The sequence below is a fragment of the Pithys albifrons genome, chromosome 8, assembly GCF_047495875.1.
Source record: "Pithys albifrons albifrons isolate INPA30051 chromosome 8, PitAlb_v1, whole genome shotgun sequence".
In the NCBI taxonomy this organism is placed as follows: Eukaryota; Metazoa; Chordata; class Aves; order Passeriformes; family Thamnophilidae; genus Pithys; species Pithys albifrons.
Genome location: NC_092465.1, coordinates 22400790 through 22418487, shown reverse-complemented (window position 1 = coordinate 22418487; position 17698 = coordinate 22400790). Strand labels below are relative to the sequence as shown.

General features: G+C 38.9%; 1 protein-coding gene across 8 annotated transcripts in view; it reads left to right on the top strand.

The window, feature by feature from the left end:
* The window catches only part of GPR155 (G protein-coupled receptor 155), a 35946-nt gene that overhangs the window by 3829 nt on the left and 14419 nt on the right, over positions 1 to 17698 (top strand). For 3 of the 8 annotated variants that reach the window (XM_071561889.1, XM_071561887.1, XM_071561886.1), the window contains exons 2-5: positions 9470 to 9975; positions 13581 to 13980; positions 15274 to 15439; positions 16663 to 16818. In XM_071561889.1, the coding sequence (XP_071417990.1) occupies positions 9516 to 9975; positions 13581 to 13980; positions 15274 to 15439; positions 16663 to 16818 (1182 nt within the window). In that variant the 5' untranslated portion in view covers positions 9470 to 9515. Of the gene's footprint in view, positions 1 to 4505; positions 4750 to 5251; positions 5382 to 9469; positions 9976 to 13580; positions 13981 to 15273; positions 15440 to 16662; positions 16819 to 17698 lie in introns of those variants that run through there. The other 5 variants (XM_071561890.1, XM_071561884.1, XM_071561891.1 and 2 more) reach the window with 4 other exon arrangements.

The window sequence follows — 17698 nt, the reverse complement described above, 5'->3', positions numbered from 1 at the left end:
ATGTATATAGTAAGCTATAGTTTCTTTTCCAGTAACCATGTGAGTCAGTGTAAGTGACCAGACACATCTAGATATAGATAAGCACTTTGTGTTCTTCCTGAACATCTTACGCACAACTGCAAGAGAACAGATGTTACAAATGAACAAACTTTCTGAGACCTGAACTATATGTTTAGATAATCAAAGTTAGACATGGTGAACAAGTTTGTAGATGGAGGCAGCTAACAAAATTTAACAGAGGTTGAGCATGGGTCCCTGCCCTGTGCATTATATCATCCATTTACTTGTTAAGCAGTGAGCAATACAAGAACAGTACTTCTTCCAGAACTGGAGTTACAAGGCCATTCTTGTCTGTGGCTATAACTCTAATTTTCACATAAAATTTGGCTCATTGTCAATAACCCAAGAGCAGTGAGGAAGTGTTTTTCCTGTAATTGAATATAAGGAGATTACCTAAGAGGTGTTAGTCTCTCTTACCCATTGTTGTAATTACTGTGTTAGTAAAATACTTGGATTTTTCCATGCTGTTGAAAAGTAGGTACACGGCTGTTTGGAAATTGCACCCAGACTATACCTGTAAATTTCCAGACAGATTTCATCCTGATGCATTGGCTAACCTTCTTCTTGTCTGCTCATATTCTATATTCTGATTTTTGTCTATTCTTGGAAAAGTCTCTTTTTTGTAATATCCTACTGAGAGATTATTTAGTGAGATGTTCCACATTTTCAGTCAATAATGCTGCTTTGAAGCTCACCGCACTCTTCCTATTGTAAGGCAACCTTGCTTTTCAGTTATCACCATGCTCTAACAATTTGACTGCAACTTGCATGCTAGCTTTCTAGGGGAAAAAAAAACAAAAAACCAAAAAACAAAAAACATGCTTACTTTTAGTATTTTCAGAGACAAACTGGAGAAATGTACTTGCTTACAGTAAATTCTTAAGGCTTTTCCTCAAATACTGCAGCATTTCAGGTTTTGCAACAAGTGCTTGCAGTCTACCAGTAAAGTACTCTTTACACCTAGTGCAAAGATACATTTGTGATCCCCCCAAAAATCTGTCCAAACTGGCTCAGTATTATGCCTGTCATCACTGCCAGTTCTTAAAAGCCAAATTATGTGAAACCTGTTCTTATTGAGAGAGTAAGACTCTTGCAGTTCCTGTGTGGGACCAGCCTGTGTATGTAATGGTTGCAGGTAAATGAGTATGATGAAAGCCACAGGGAAGCAGGATGGCTCATGTAATGGTTGCTTCAGCTGCTTTTCATTGGTTGAGCTGCTGCCCAGATCAAAAAGCAGAAATTGTCTCCCATACATTCTGTAGATTACGTAGGTGACACATAAGTGGATGGAAACGTCCAATTTGAGTGAAAACAGAATAAAAATCAAGGGGGAGAGCAGCTCACGATTCTGAAGTATTATGTAGTGTTATGGGAATGCTCAAGAGGATTGAGTTAAGATTTTGGGGACAATTTTCCATTTTGTGTTTGTTTAGTAACTATTGGAAAGTTTGGCTTTGCAGTGCCAGTCAATGGTGTTTTCTGTGATCTGCAGTTAAACTGCCAAAGCTGAGTTGCCAGTGGTGGAGAACTGTGATTAAGAGCTGAAGGACTGTATAAACCTGTCCTCTCAGGAGTTCATAGACAAAACACTTCTATTGTTTGGGTGAAACTCCATAAGAACTTGTGGTCATGACTGTCGCTCTTAGTTTACAAGATCTCTATTATAAAGCCAGGGTGTTGGAACACAGAGGTTTCATGGAAAACAAGGGTACTTTCAAGGCCAGAGAACATGTGGCTCACAGAAAGAGTCCACAGAGCTTCGATTAAGTGATGAGGGAGTGGGGAGAAGGTGTCAAACAGTGAGAAAATATTATCCTTTGCTGTTTCAGGAAACAGGACTTTATACGGTCTTTGGGAAAATGCAGGAATATCCTGTGTATTCAGAACTGCATTAGAAAGGCTTCTTGGCTCCAACATTAAGTTATTGCTATTAGTTATCCAGGCTGAAAGATCCAGAAAACTGTGTTCCTAACATTTTCCAGCCAAGTGGAACACTGGTCCTGTAATCCACTGTTTCAGTTATTCACAGTGCAGTTTCGGTGGCACAGTCTGGTTAATAACGATTTCGTGGTTCTAAACAAGGTAAGAGGTCAGACTCCTTTGCTGTTCTCTGTTCATCTCAGATGAGGCTGCATGTGACTGACAGATAGTTGCAAGACTGCTGATAATATGTTTAAGAAGATTAAAATTTTGAAGAGGAAATATGCCATATTAAGTCCTCTTTATCTTCATGTATATAATTTCCCCTTAATTTATTTAGCTAGAATAATTTTATGGTATTTTTTGTTATATCATTCCATTCCTTTGGTACTACATTTCCATACTTTTGAGTATTTTACTTTTTTGAAGTTTGGAGTTTTTTACTATTTACCTTTTTTGAGTATTATACTTCTTAATCCTGGGTGTTCCCCATAAGAAAACACAGGACTTGGGTCAAGTGTACTTGCCTGATTTGCTACACTGTATATGTTACAGCTGAGATAGAAATCCATCCCTGACCTGTTAGTGCTGATTCCCTGGGAAATCACGCTGGCGGTTGGTGGTTCAATAGCAGTCAATGAGCAGCCTGTCCAGTCAAACTGATGCTATTTTAAAATAATGCACTGAAGGTTTCTTGTATTTTAAATACCTGAATTAATGTTGAATCACTAGTGATCTTTTCAAGAGGAAGAAATTAATTCAAGAGAAGGCAAGCCATACATTTTTACCAAGAATTCTTAGTACATCTGGTATGCGTCTTGCTACTCTCCAGAGCATGTCCCTCTAAGGTGTCATTTCTATAGGAAAGAATGAAAGGCAGAAAGCCAATAAAATCTGAAAGACTTCATTATACTGTATTTCCAAAAACTAATTCAAATCTGCCTCAAAGTGGTCTTTGTCAGGTGCCAAACAGAGAAACTTTAACAATGAATAAATTAACAAAAGAGTCTTCTTTATTCGTGTTTGTATCAAAACAAAGTCTCACCTTAACCTTACAGTGTTACCCAAGAGGCTACGCCACCTTCCAGCAATAAATGTCCATAATGAACATTGACAGAGCTTGGGAACAATCTCTTGCTGATCTTTTGGTTGGACTGTGTTGGCCCAAGGTAGGGACAGGATACAGCCAGGAATGAGAGGGAGCAAGGGGGCAGGCACTGACACTGCTGCTGCCTGTCAGCTGAGGTTCTATTAGGGTATACCCTCCTAGTGCAGCAACATAAAAGCTAAGCATCAGTACCTTTAAATTAAAAATAGACAGTACCTTCTAAAAGTTTCTGACAGTCATGTTTATCCCGACAAGTTTTTATCCCTGTCCACATTCTTTGTGGGATTTTCTTAACCCTTTTCTGGCCTCTCAATGAATTCCCTTAAGTGTTATTTTTGTTATATTGCTGGTCTTTATATATAATACCCGTTTTGTTTCTGGTAAGATTCCTGTAAGCAGACTTGCAAACTGAATGGACTGTGGGCAAAATTATTAGATCATACCTGACACAATGCTTTGTAAGTTGTCAATCACATACAGCTTTTTTGGTTGAGATAGTTCTCACTTCTGCTCTATTTTGGTCTTCTCTGGGTGTTACGTGAAAGGGGAAAAGTTCTTTCTTTGCCTGAAGGTTCCAGTTTGGAGGGAGAGACTACTGAGCACATGGACTTGGGATGACATCCCACCTGCCAGGGAAACAGCCCCAGTCCAACTGGGACATCTATTGCCATAGGTCTGCCAAACAACAAAGGCAAGTGGTTTGAGTCAAATCAGCTATGAAAGAAGAATACAGTACTCTGAATCCACACCTGCTCTCTCTGCAGCAGCAATATCTGTCTCGGTTCTTAGAAAAGGGCAGCTGGAACTGCTATGACCGCAATTGCTTTGCAAACGGGGAGCCTCAAGAAAGCTGTGCCCTCGTTTGCCGCAAGAAAATCTTTGGCCATTACCAGCTTTTAACTTTTACTGGGGAAATCACTGGCCGGCCAAGGTTGTGGCGCCGCTGCCATGAGTGAAACACAGCGGTGTGTTCCTAGGGGCCCTGAGAGCTGGAAGAGTAGGAATTGGCACAGGAGGCTGAGGATGGGCTGCTGCGGGCAGGGAGCCCCGCCATGGGCAGCGCCGGCTCGGGAGTGACTGCGGGCGGCCGGGCCGGCCTCCGCTCCCGCGGGGCGCTGCCGCAGGCGGCAGGAGCGGGTTCCGCTCGCTATTCCCGGGAAGGCGCCTCCGATTGCGGGGGAAGCCCTCGGGGCACAGGCGGCAGCAGAGACACACGGCCGGCGGAGCTGCCATCTTGCCCCTCGTCCCTCCCCGCCGCCCAGAGCCCGCCCTCCCTCCTTCTCGCAGCCCTGCCCGCCCGCTGCCCGCACAGAGCCCGCCCTCCCTCCTTCTCGCAGCCCTGCCCGCCCGCTGCCCGCACAGAGCGCTGTCCTCCCCCCCGCAGCCCTGCCCGCCCAGAGCCCGCCCAGGATCCGCCCGCCGCCGCGGCCCGCCCGAGGCCGGCCCGCCCGAGGCCTGCCCACCCTCCCGGGGCTCTGAGCCGCCTGCGAGTGCGGGGCTGTCGCTGCCGGGGCGGGTCAGCCCTTCCCTCCCCTCTCGTCCCCTCCCCTTCTTGGCCTCGGCACCGGCGGCCTCGGCCTTGGAGAGGTTCTCAATTTGGCAGAGCACAAACCCTCCCGCGCACTCCGTGCGGAGGCGCCTGCCGAAGGCCGCGTAGGTAGGTAAGCTGCCCGCTCGTCCTTGCCCCGGTGTGTGGCTGCACTTGCTGCTGAGGCAGCTGTCGGACAGGGCAGCGCTGCTGTGCCTCTGCCTGTGCGCGAAACGCGGTGTGCTCGGAGCAGGGTGACCGCGGCAAGGAGGGCAGGAAGGGGCAGGAGAGAGGCTTTCGTTTTGTTGTGGCTTTCTCGCTGCGAGTCAAAGGATTTTGCATCCCAATTTGGCAAGTGGTGCAAGTAAGGTGATTTTTAAGGGGTTCTGCAAGGAAATATAGTCTGCCTTTTGAAAAATATTTTGCTGTTTGCTTCAGAAGTATGAATGTATCTGTTGACAAACCCAAAGATGAGCCTAATTGAAACTTAAGGGGAGGTATGTTTCCCGCTTGTTTCCTGGGTTGATATTCTGTGCTGCTGGCAACTGTTGCTTCCTTTGGGCTTGTCTGAACTCCCGCACTGCCAAATTTGATGTAGCTGAAGCGTTGCCGTGGGAGCTGTGCCCGCGGGGCCGGGGCAGGCGCTGCTGTCGCGGTTTCCATCGCACGTGGCTCGCCCGCTCCGCGCAGGTGCCTTCCTGTCGCATCGCCGGAGAATGGAAAGGAAATGTGGTCTTGAATAGCAGCTGCTCAGAGACAACTAAGGTCTGACATTTCTTGTGGTATTGTCTAGATTTCCAGACAGGGGTTGCCCACTTCTTGGGTTAATTGGTGTTGTAATTCTTAGCCCAGTTAAGAGAAAAGTAAAAATCGTTGTTAACTTGCAAGAATAAGAACTGCAGTAATCACTTCTTGCCACAATTTTATCATTGTATCTCCCTGAAGTTGCTTCTTCTTTGACCCACTGTACAAATTTTTACACTAAAATGCATGCAGTAGATGCTTATCTGTGCTGAGGTGAGGTTCTAGAGCTGCCACGAATGGTAACTCTTCCTGCTCTGATTCTACTTTCAGCTTCCCGAGTAAAATAATGTGTCATCCTTGGGTTGTTTCCACATTGCATTAAAGTAGAAAAGTTTCTGCATTGTATTAAAGTAGGTCATGTTGTGGGATATAATTTATGAACAATGTGCACAGCCTTACCAGTGTCACCACATTATCCTAAGAGTGATTATTGGTTGAAAGTTTAAGAGTAAGTGGCCAAAGGGCAGGTGTACATTTATGTTATCTCTTTTATTCTCTCATACTGTCTTTGACTTTCATTAAAAAATAAGATTAAAGGGATTTTTCTAGTGGTAAAGAAGGCAACTTCTCTATTTCTGTACTCAGAGGAACCTGATGTTGCCTAACTCACAGCTGCTGGAAAATTGAGCTTCTAGTCTGGTGAATTTTAACACTTCACAAACATTGACAACCTACAAGAGAAATGGGCAAATGTCAGTACTCCAGTTTGTTTCATAGGAAGTGTAAACTGTTCTTACTCTTTGCTCTCTGTCTGTTGTTGGTCTTCATACAAGGCTTCCTCTCATGCTGGCTGTGCTGTCCTTCCTTAAAAGTGCAAGCTGACATCTGGCTGACAGCAGATAAGGCAGCATTATTCCTAAAAGCTTTGTCTGTATTGGCCTGCTGTTCCCAACAATGCAGCTGTGGCTGAGTTTTCAAGGATTCAAATCTCAATCTTCAATCCCTGAAGGGTAAACCACAACTCATGTCCTATGGAGTCAAAGCTAAGTGTTTTCCCTTGGAACTGTGTTATATTTCCTTATTTTAGTGTCGTTTGAGTCATTATTTTGTTACATCTACTATAAGGACAGATTCTTTTCTGTGTAGAATATGTCAGGTTTTGGTTTTGCATCAGATCATTAACTTTAATTTCATTAAGAACTGTGAATTGGAGATAATTTCACTCTTATGAGGTGCTAGTTTGAGTTAAGCTGGAGATGTAATAAGGCTGTATATTAAATCTGTGATTAGTCATTGCATAATCTCACAACAGTTATATAAATGCCTGTATCCTGTAGAGCAAAAGGCATTGAGACATGCATTGACTGTGTTAAGCAGCATGCTGTGCAAGAGCATTTCTGCAAAATACTGATCTGCAATAGATAATCTTTTAAATGTGAAGATTTTGGTATGTGCACTTCTCAGCAGCTGAAGAGATGGTTCACTCTCAAAGCCCTCTGAAGAGTGCCAGTAACAGCTTTTACTGTGATGCAGTTTCTCCCTTTGAAACTCATGTGGTTTACCAAAAATTGAACTTGTGTGACTTCACAGGGTCCCTTGTAATGAAGTTCAAGGTGAAGGTAGCCTGAAGGAAGGCTGCAGGAATGTTTGTGGAGCCTCACAAAAGATGGTTGTGGGTGTATAACCGTGTCAGTTTTGATCTAGGGAGGAAGATACAGGATTTAGTGTGTGCTATTGACCAATGCAGCATAAGTCAGTGCTATGAATAGTTGTTTAGGTCCTGAATTATGAGATAGGGATAAGGGCACTTCTATATTTTGTATCAAGTTTATGAGGAGAAGTAATGAGAGAAAAGATGTGATTAATTAATTTAGGCACAATTTTAGTTTAAAAATCTGGGCTTGTGTAGCAGTATTGACAGGCTCATTTTGTGCAAGCAAAAAGCCTGGATAGGTCAAACCACTTCTCAAGAGAGAAAAAGAGGAAGGAGATATTGTAGTGCTGATAGTCCTTCCACTATACAACTGTACGTAGTGTGTGCGCTTTTGTGAGTAAGCATAAATTTTATCATTAGCCTTGGATAGGAAGGCACAGCAGATGAGAAGGAATGCTAGAATTCATGGATAGATACAGCTGGAATACATTTCCACCACAGATCAAATGTTACATTTGTTTAAAAAAAGCTTCATCTTTACCTTATTGCTGAAAAACAGTACCTCAGGAGAGCAGCGAGTAGGTTGAACATGTTGCATTGCCAGAAGCTTTACCTTTATGCAGTGCTGTAAGCTTGAAGAATTTGACTTGGGGCTGTGCCAAAACCCTGCTTTTCAATTTACAGCTGGTGTGAAATGTGGCTGATTTCTTTCAAGAATTCAGTGCTGGAAACCTACTGATTCTCTTTTGGGCATTTTGTGAATTTCAACAACATCCTTAAGTTTTTCTAGTAGAAGAAATGGTTTGTCTGCTTCATTTATGATGAGTTTTTCCATTGTTCTATAGTACATAATGATTTGAGCTGTTGGTCCGAATACATCTAAGTGAACATATCATCTATAACATAAGAAAAAGCCTTTAAAATAAGCCCTACTTGGGTAAGATTCATTTTCCTTGGGAGAAGAGATAGCAAAGGCTACTGAACAGATTTGGATGATGCAGCTACTCAGTCCAGATGAACTCCAACAGCATTGTAGAAGTGCTTACTAAAAGCCTCAGGCATAAATAAAAGTCTTGAGTCCAAGAGTTTATGCTGCATGTGAATATGTATGTGCTGGATGCCAGGGTGTGAAACAGAGCATACAAGATCTTGCCTTTGTGCCAACTTGATTTACTTGCTTATTTACCTGGCTATTATGAGTTCTGCATTCCTTATGCATAGGATACAAAGAGACTGGAAAGACTCTTAAACCAGTTGATAATTTGTGCAGATTGTGCTGTACAAAACACTGTTTAGGAATTGGCAATCTCAGCTTTGCCACTGTTATGTTAAATGGCTTAGAGCAAATAATTTTGCAATTGCCTTACTTTCCTTCCCTACAAAGTGGGGTAAGTTATCTTGACTTCCTATACAGAGTACTTCAGGATTTAGTCATGTCAGAATTTTACATCTGGAGTTACAGCTGATGGAATGCACACTTTGCAGAGCTGGATCGGCAAAGGCGTGTCTCGTTCTCGGAAGGCCTTGATATTGAGCAATGAATATTTGGGTTTGATGTCCACTCTCTTCTTCTGGTTTGCAGACTGTACATGTCTGCTGGCATATAGAACCTGCAGTGCTCTAGGCAGCCCTTTCAAAGGGCATCGCTGCTAACAAGAGGGGAACAGGAGTAATGAGACATTTCTGTTGTACCTAAGTACTAATTTAACACATACTTCAATCTCACTGCTACAGGCCTGAATAATTGTATACAGAAATACAGGCAGGCACTAGTGTAGTGAATTAGATCATTGGCAGCTCTGTCATATGTGGATTCTTTGCTAACTGGAAAGTGTATCATTAGTACATGATACTGATATTTCGGGTAGTTGCATAAAGTAAGGTACAAACTTAAAGGATGATGGGATGTTTTGATTGCTGAGTCTTTCTGGAAGGTAGAGAGGACCTTGAAAAATGTTTTTGTGCCAGAGTGGAGAGGCTGTGATTCTTGGTCATATTTGTCTTCCATGCCTGGTGCTCAGTTCTTGTAAGGCTATTCCTATTGTCTATTCTGTAATAAGTTAAGAGGGCTTAAACTTGTACTTAATAAGAAAGCATAGGGAAGTGGGATGTTACAGGCTCCTAACAAGAAGGTAAAAAGACTTGTGCTTTAGCATTACAGACTTAACTAGGCTTGTAATGGTAGTCTGGAAATGAGAAATATACACTGAGAATGTAGCAATTCTTGTTTCCAGTTGTCTTGTTGAATTGTATGGAGTTGTGAGATGATGTCTGAAGGTCATGTGTGTATGAAAATTTTCTCAGAGTTGTTTCTCTTTAGCTATTTATCATTTGTCTCATTATTTGTTTGTAATGCACTTGTAAGTGTAAACTCTTCTGTTAACAAGCCTAGTACCATAAATATTCAAACCCACAGTCTTCAAAGTTAATAAATGTACTTTTGTTTCTTTTACAGATGAGATCATTTCATACTCCTCTTTTGGAAGAAGTGGTCAAAGGAAATGGATAGCTATTCAGACTTCACTGCAAAGAACCTCTCATCTTCAGGAAATATGTCTATTTCTTTGTCTGGACAAGCTGGACTCAATGCCACCAGTGGTACTCCTTCCATGTCAATAAGCAGGCTTTTCCCAGCCCTGTTGGAGTGCTTTGGAATAATTCTTTGTGGCTACATAGCTGGAAGAGCCAACATTATCACGTCAACTCAGGCCAAAGGACTGGGAAATTTTGTGTCCCGTTTTGCACTCCCAGCTTTACTGTTCAAAAACATGGTGGTACTTAACTTTTCTAATGTGAATTGGTCCTTCCTGTACAGTGTTTTAGTTGCCAAAGCTGCTGTGTTTTTTTTAGTCTGCGTTTTAACATTGTTGGTAGCCAGTCCCGAGAATCGATTTAGCAAAGCAGGTTTGTTCCCTATTTTTGCTACACAAAGCAATGACTTTGCACTGGGATATCCAATAGGTAAGTATGCTTTCTTCTTTTAGTTGTCACTGTTCTAGGCATGTTTGCTTTTATTTTTCTGTAATTTGAAAGTGACTTCTGAACCGAAGTTCCATGCTATCAAAGTAATTTCTGAAGTGCCTCTCAAAATTCTCTTTTAGATCACTCATCATCTAGGCAAGGTTAAGAACAAAAAAAGAAAGCAAGTTTGTTCTAGAAAAACCAAAATCAGGACATTTGATTACAGAATTGAAAATACAATTACAAAAAAGAAGCTCAACTGTGCAATTCCAGATTATACATAACAAAAAGTACCTCCATATTTTAGATTACTGTAGGAGTTAGCAGGTTTTTTCTCGCTATTCCAGGGCAGCATGCTCAGGAGAATCTTCAGTCTTTCTTACTCTCTTCAAATTTGCTAGATATGTATAAAATGTAGACAAATGCAACTACAAGCTTTTTCTTCTTTTGCTGAAAAAACTGTGTTTCCCTCAGTTGTGTCTCCTGAGATTTATTCCTCTTGAGTGAAATAAGAAGTACGTCACAAATAGGGCTGTGATTACATCGTTGTTTCTTGGTATACCTTTAAAATGCCAACTGGGACTTCTTTTATATATACATATACATACAGACAGACAAATAAATAAATGTACACACAGACATATATTTATATATATACACATATATTTATATATTTAAAATTTATGTGTGTGTGTATATATATATTTAGGAGTTGTCTAAATGTATTTTCATTGTATCCTAGTTAAAAAATTCTTTCAATTTTGACTTTCATGTCAGACTATGTATTTCTTCTGATATTTTGTGATTTATAAGGTATTAGTCTTATTTTTCTGTGCCAGAATCTACACCATTTAGTTCATTAAGAGCTCTGCTGGAATACTTACTGCAACAGTACTGCTGTAGGCTCTGGAGGTTTATTTCTTTTTTACAGCTGTTTGCTTCCTCTGCTGTCCTTTCCCTTCTCCCAGTCCCAAACTTTCACCAGTGTTTGGTCCATGCAAACTTATACAAAACCTATACAAAATTTTTAGTGTTAATGCCTCTTCTGAGGTGTCTGCAGGACTGGACAATAAAGAATTCCTTGCTTCTTTTTAAGTATGGTGACAGGTAGTGTTTTGAACAAAACCTCATCATTTAATGTAAATATATTTTTAAAGGCAGTAGCAGTTGAAGTTTGTAAGGGAAAAAATCAGTATTGACAAATCAGTGTACTAAAAGAACACTATTTAAAAAGGCAGTTTGAACACTTAAATCAGTAACTTCCTGAATCTTCATCCCATGTAATTTCTTTAATATATTACTATTTTTATTTATTATTATTTCTTTACTGTGCTATTTTTTGCTGTTTAACAAACATTTGCAAGTATGAAAATCAAAATGCAGGTTAAATTTTCAAAGGTCATCTCTGTGTTTTTTCTACTATTGTCATTGTGACAGTTCTATATTGCCAAGTGATGTTGGGGTGAAAAAACCTGCCACAGAGGTTTGCAAGAACCCCCTGACACAGATAAAACTGGTATGACACAAAACTTTGGTTTTTGTTACTGGGTGAGATGGTGCAACTCTGACAGAACAACTTCACCTTTTCTATAGTGCTCTATTGTTAAAGCACAGGGGTAGCAGAACTGTTATGTGGATGATGGCTCAGTTACCATAACTTTAATGATACTAATTGTATTTAGCATGGACAACTAATGAGTGATTTGTATGTAATTTTGAGCATCTGAGACGTGGAGAACTGAATTTTAAAAATGTATCTTTGATTTAAATTTTTTGTAAAGATCAACAAGCAGACACCTTGATTTAAATGATTTCTTTAGAGTAATTTCTATTTTTTCTTTTATCCACTGACTCAGCAATCTAGTTCCAGTTTTTGTACCCAGGAAAATGCATTGTGACTTCATACATCAGTTTAAATACTTATAGACCTTAATATATTGTATTAAGTGTGAAGTTTCACTTTGCCAGAAAGTAATGATTTTTTAAATTTTTGACTCAGGCACTACTTACATGTGACTTGTGTTGAGTTGTATTTGTGTGTGTGTGTGTGTGTGTGTGTGTATGTATGTATACACACACACACACACAAAAATACAACTCAACACAAGTCGCATGTATATATATATATGTATAAAGCGATGTAAAACATCACTCTAAAGTTTGAGGTTTTAGAAAAAATGTGTTTACATGAAAATGTTCAGCATGTTTTTATTTATCAAAATGTGTTTAGTCCTTAAAACTGGTTTGTTAAATGCAGTAACTAACCACAAACTTGGCAGTTCTGTTCAGCAGTTTATTCAGCATTTTAGTACAGGTAGTTCTTGTATACATACTTTAATCATGTCCTGTAAGAGGAAAAACACCTTTAGTGCCTTTTCTTATATATATTGGGCATCAACTAACTGAGAATGTCAGTTTATTCAATCTAAAGAGGAGACTGCTCATACAGAGCGCTGATTTAGTATTCAAAAGTTTCAGAAGAAATAATATGAAGACAAAATTATTTTGGATTTTGAAAAACTTAGTCAAAAGGGAAAACCTTTTCAGAAAAATAACAGGTTAATAATGTTATCAATATTATGGATATAAAGTATATTATAATATATAAAATATACATTATATATCTATATAGCATATAGTATATATAATTATTATTATAGTAGTGATATTAACTACATATTAATATACTATAATTGGGATTCTGTTAACACTTGTGCTATTGATAACTATTAATAACAAGAAAATTATTCAATATATTAACATTATGAGGCAGGTAAATGATAACATTGTACTTTTAATGCATTGAGGTTTTTTAATTCACCCTAGAATTGAATCTTGTGTATCTTTCCAAAGTAATTTCATTGGTTTTGAAGTGCTGTTAGTACAAACTTGAAATAAGAAGCAATTCTACTTTGACTCAGAAGTATGTAATGGAAATGAAAACAAATGCACATGATTTAAAGTTCCTTGAGGGCCCATAACTACAGCAATAACTCTTGCCCTTAGTAGTCCCAGAAAATGAACTAATAAGATATTTTTTATTTGGTTGTTGCTTTTTTGTGTTCTATTGAATCAATGTGGAATGATCACACCTAACTTACCCTCTGAAAACTGATTAAATTTCGGAGATGTGAGACTCCCCTAAGATGGGAAGCAATTTGTGTCCTGCAAAGTGTGTTTAATTCTCCACACCTGTCATGTCTTTGGGGTTAAAAAGCAAGTCAGGAATAAAGGCAAAATTTTTCCAGCATTTGGGGTGACTCAAATGAAACATAGGATTGTTGAATTGTTTTCTTTCTTTTTTTTTCTGTAAATGTTGACTATTTGTATAGCCATTAAATAATATTGGATAGTTAATCTTTGGTCTTTAATGTGTTCATTAGACGACTGTGGCCTGATGTGATTTGGCATTCTTCTCTTAGTGCATCAAATAGTTAGTTTAATTAATTTAATTAAATATTAATTGAATTAATACAATTCAGTTGCTTCTGAAGCAAAATTAAATAATGTTCTTTACTTTTCATACAGCAATATTTAATTTCAATATTAAAGTATTTTTGTACTGAAATGTTGTCACTCATGACTCTTCATTTCCTGTCTTCTAGTTGAAGCTTTATATCAAACCACTTACCCCGAGTATCTCCAGTACATTTACCTTGTGGCTCCAATATCTCTAATGATGCTGAACCCCCTGGGGTTTATCTTCTGTGAAATCCAGAAGTGGAGGGATAATCGCACTGTGCCACACAGCAAAATCAAAATAATGGGCCTAGCACTCCTTCGAGTTTTGCAGAACCCGATTGTATTTATGGTCTTCGTAGGAATTGCCTCAAACTTCATTCTTGGCCAGAAAATTCCTGGATACCTTGAAAACTTTCTCGATGGACTGGGCAGTTCATTTTCTGGCTCTGCACTTTTCTACCTTGGACTGACTATGGTGGGACAAACAAAAAAACTGACAAAGGGTATGTTTGTTGCACTGATCCTTCTCATCACAGCTAAACTGTAAGTTTGATTTCTATATTTTTAAAATTTTGTTCTCTAGATGCTTTAAGCTCTCAATACCCTGGTCAGGTGGCTTTTCTCTCAAAAGCATTATAATGACAGTATGTTTTGCTTCCCGTATTTTGAGTGAGTGCTTCCCAAACTCTTTGACAGTGTATGACTGGTGACTTCTAAGGGAAATTAAGCACACTAGAAACCCATTGTCAGGCTCTGCAGAGAAAAAAAAATCAGGGGTTCTGTGGCTGTGGCTTCATCAACTGCCTGCAGACGATCTGTCATGAATTGGGTGTTTGGGAAATTACTAGCTTAAATTAAAATTTACTGATTAAGTAGTTAGATAGTAGTGATTTAGAGTATATTTGATTAGTATTTGTATTTTATTTGGCTTAAACAATGCATCTCTAAATGAGTTATTTTTCCTTACTTTATCAATAAATCTTTGAAACTGCTATATTGGAACAGCTTAAAAATGGTCACTTAATGCTCTTAAACTGCCTGACTTCTAGACATGAGTAAATGGCAAGTTGTATTTTGAACTTACGCCATCATTATCGTCCCTTGACTATATCTGAGTTACTGGTGAATTAAATAGTTTATTTTCTACAGAGCAACAATCAACATAATGGAATTGTTGTTTGGTTAAGTTCATATTGTAAAATTTGAAGGGGTATTTGAGTATCAGTACAACTAACTGGCAAACTTAAAGACCTAGTGTGTAAACCAGCTCGATGACAGATTTTGTAAGAATGTAAAAGAAATCAGGTTTTAATGTTACCACTTTGGTTTACTGGTGATCCTGTGCAAGAGTGACATGGAGTCTGTGGGAGATCTGGGCTGTTGCTGAAGGTCAACAAAATAGCATTGGTGTAGGGGGTTTGTGGCCAAAAGGTTTGGAGTAGGATACTTATTATACTTGTTATATTTCAGGCAGCTTGTAGAATGGTGGTCTGGGTTTCACAGCTACTGACTGCTTATAGCTACTATTTAACAGTTGAAAAATGATGGGGGTTTTATGTTTAAATCAAGGTTTATACAAAGAATGTGTCTGCACAACCAGTGAGTCTGATTATATCCCAGAGTTTCTTGTCTCTTTAGCGTTTTGGGGTTTTTTTGTAACTTGGGCATAAGATTTTTAAAGAGCTGGTCAGTGCCTTGGTCACAGTAAAGGCAATGATTCAAAATTATGTCAGTATTCAAACAAGCCTTAAATTTCCTTTTGGTCATTTTCTGAATGAAGAGTCTATTGCTATAGCTTCAGTAATATTTTTTCAATTTTTTCTCCTCTCTTTTCAGACTTATGATGCCGTTTCTCTGTAGAGAAATGGTGGAGCTCTTGGACAGGAGTGACAATGTTGTCAACCACACCAGTTTATCAAACTATGCATTTCTTTATGGAGTTTTTCCAGCAGCACCCGGAGTTGCAATATTTGCAAGTCAATTTAATATGGAAGTAGGAATTGTATGTAGTTAGACTTTTCCAAATATGTACTAATTTTGAGGTTAACTTTGTTGATTAAATACTTAAATAAATAAGCAGACTTGGAGAATTTGCTTTCCTGTAGTATAGATGTCTTAGCCTTACTTGTACTCCCTGGGTCCTTCCTGATGTCTCAAGTGTCCTAATAGTAACTGTTCATAAATAAGTCCTCGTAATTATTTTGTTCATGACTCTAGTGGTAAGAACTAGAATAACTTTAAATATAATGAATTTGTATCTTTGTTGGGTTTTGTTTAGGGTTTTTTTTCAATGACCTTATCTTTTATTTTTGTGGGAAAGAGAAATTGTGTTACCAACTTCAGTAAGAATAGTGTTAGTTTAGTGCTGAAAATTTATGGATACTTTTGTGCTTTAACTGATTCAGTTGTGTTCCCTTCAGTTAAATCTTGTGATAGAAATGCATTTTGTGTGTGTGTGTATAGCAGAGGGTACCAATTACCTTTTCAACTTAAAATACAAGTTTTAGAACTGTTTCTTCCACTTGAAGTGACATTAAAACATCCCTGTTAATTTCCACTGTTTGCCATGTTTTCTGTTTTGGGCTTGTTTAGGTGTTTGTTATTTTGTTGGGGTTTGGGTTTTTTTTAACAAAAAGAGGGGGTGGGAAAGGATACTAAAATTAAATCTTGAAAGATAGAATTTTGTGCCCTACAAACTCAGGAAATCTGTTTAAAGCAATCTGTAATATGAGTGACAATTCAGTCTTGCATCACTGTGCAAATTCTAGAAAGCAGAAAGACAGTGAGAAGCCAAACTAAAAATCACTTAAATATAAATATATATGGTTTCTTCTGATGAACTGGTGCATATTAGTATATGCATAACTGTATGTTTTCTTATTTATTTATGATGTGAATATTTGCATCCAAAAGTAAATTGTGGCAGTGTAAATTCAGCCCTAGTCTGCAGCTGTTAGTATATTTGACTCCTGCAAAAAAGCTCTGTAAGAATTTGCAGTAGGGAACTGTATTCCTGCTATTTCAGAAGCTTGTTAAAATTTTCAGTTTAGCTGCACATATAAGCCAAACTACTTTGTTCTAGAAGCAAATAATTTGTTCTAGAAGCAACTGACAGATTTGTTAAAGGTCTGTGTATGTTTAATTCAAAGGTTTTGTTCCTGAAAGCAGATTATTTAGCTTGAGATCTGATTAACTGTGTTCTTGTTTCTCTGATTCTTTTTGCAGATTACCTCAGGCATGGTGATAAGCACTTTTGTGTCTGCCCCTATCATGTATGTGTCTGCCTGGCTGCTGACCATTCCCTCCATGGACCCCAACCCACTGGCATCTGCCCTCCAAAACGTCAGCTTTGACATCAGTATTGTCAGCCTCATTTCTCTGGTAGGTAGTGGTACAAAAGCACATGTTGTGTCTGGGTAGTACAGAAGCAGCAAACTGTGTCACAATAAGACATATTTCCTCATCTCGTCGTATCCTGTTGCAGAAGGATAAGGAAGGAGTTAAAATCTTAATTTAGCAGTGGGGCTGCTGGAAATTTGCGCTGTAGAGAAAGATGGGTGACTGAATTAGAACTCTTAGTGCAGGGCTTGTGAGCTTCTTTTTTCTTTGTGTTTGTTTTTGTTTTTTAATAACAGGGTGTGAGGGAATTACAGCACTAGCTTATACCACAGGGACTAATTACATCAGGCCAAGTGAGGTACTTGGATATCACAGTAATGAAGGCTGTGTACAAACTTTAGCTCCAAAAATGTCACTGAATATTTATTTAATCTTAATGAGTATTAATAAAAATGTTTAACCTGAAAGATTTAATTTGTTTATCAAGTTCCTTTCCTAGAAATTCTTTTCTTAAAAAGTGAGTTGATAATCCATAAATCGAAAGTGAATTGTGTTTTGGCTTTATAAAAAAATCCCTGCAGGTAATGTCATTACTCTATTTACTTTTTTTTAAATAAAAACATCCATGTTGAAAGGAGTTGGAATTTTCTGAAGTTGTATCTGTGAAGTCCTCTTGTCTTGAAACTGTGCCTTAAGGAAGGCCAGAAGTCAATGCTGACACTTGCTGTCAGATTGTTTTGGGAGATTCAGGGGGGTGTGGATTTTAAATTCTAAATTGCCAGGCCACTCTGTGGTCATGTATGTCCTGAGGAACAAACAGGCTTCTGCACACTAGAGGTAAATTCTTGGTGCTTCCTGGGAATTGCCATCATGAGAATACCAAGGTGTGTTGCTTTTTCTGGTTGCAGCTGCTGAGGCTCAG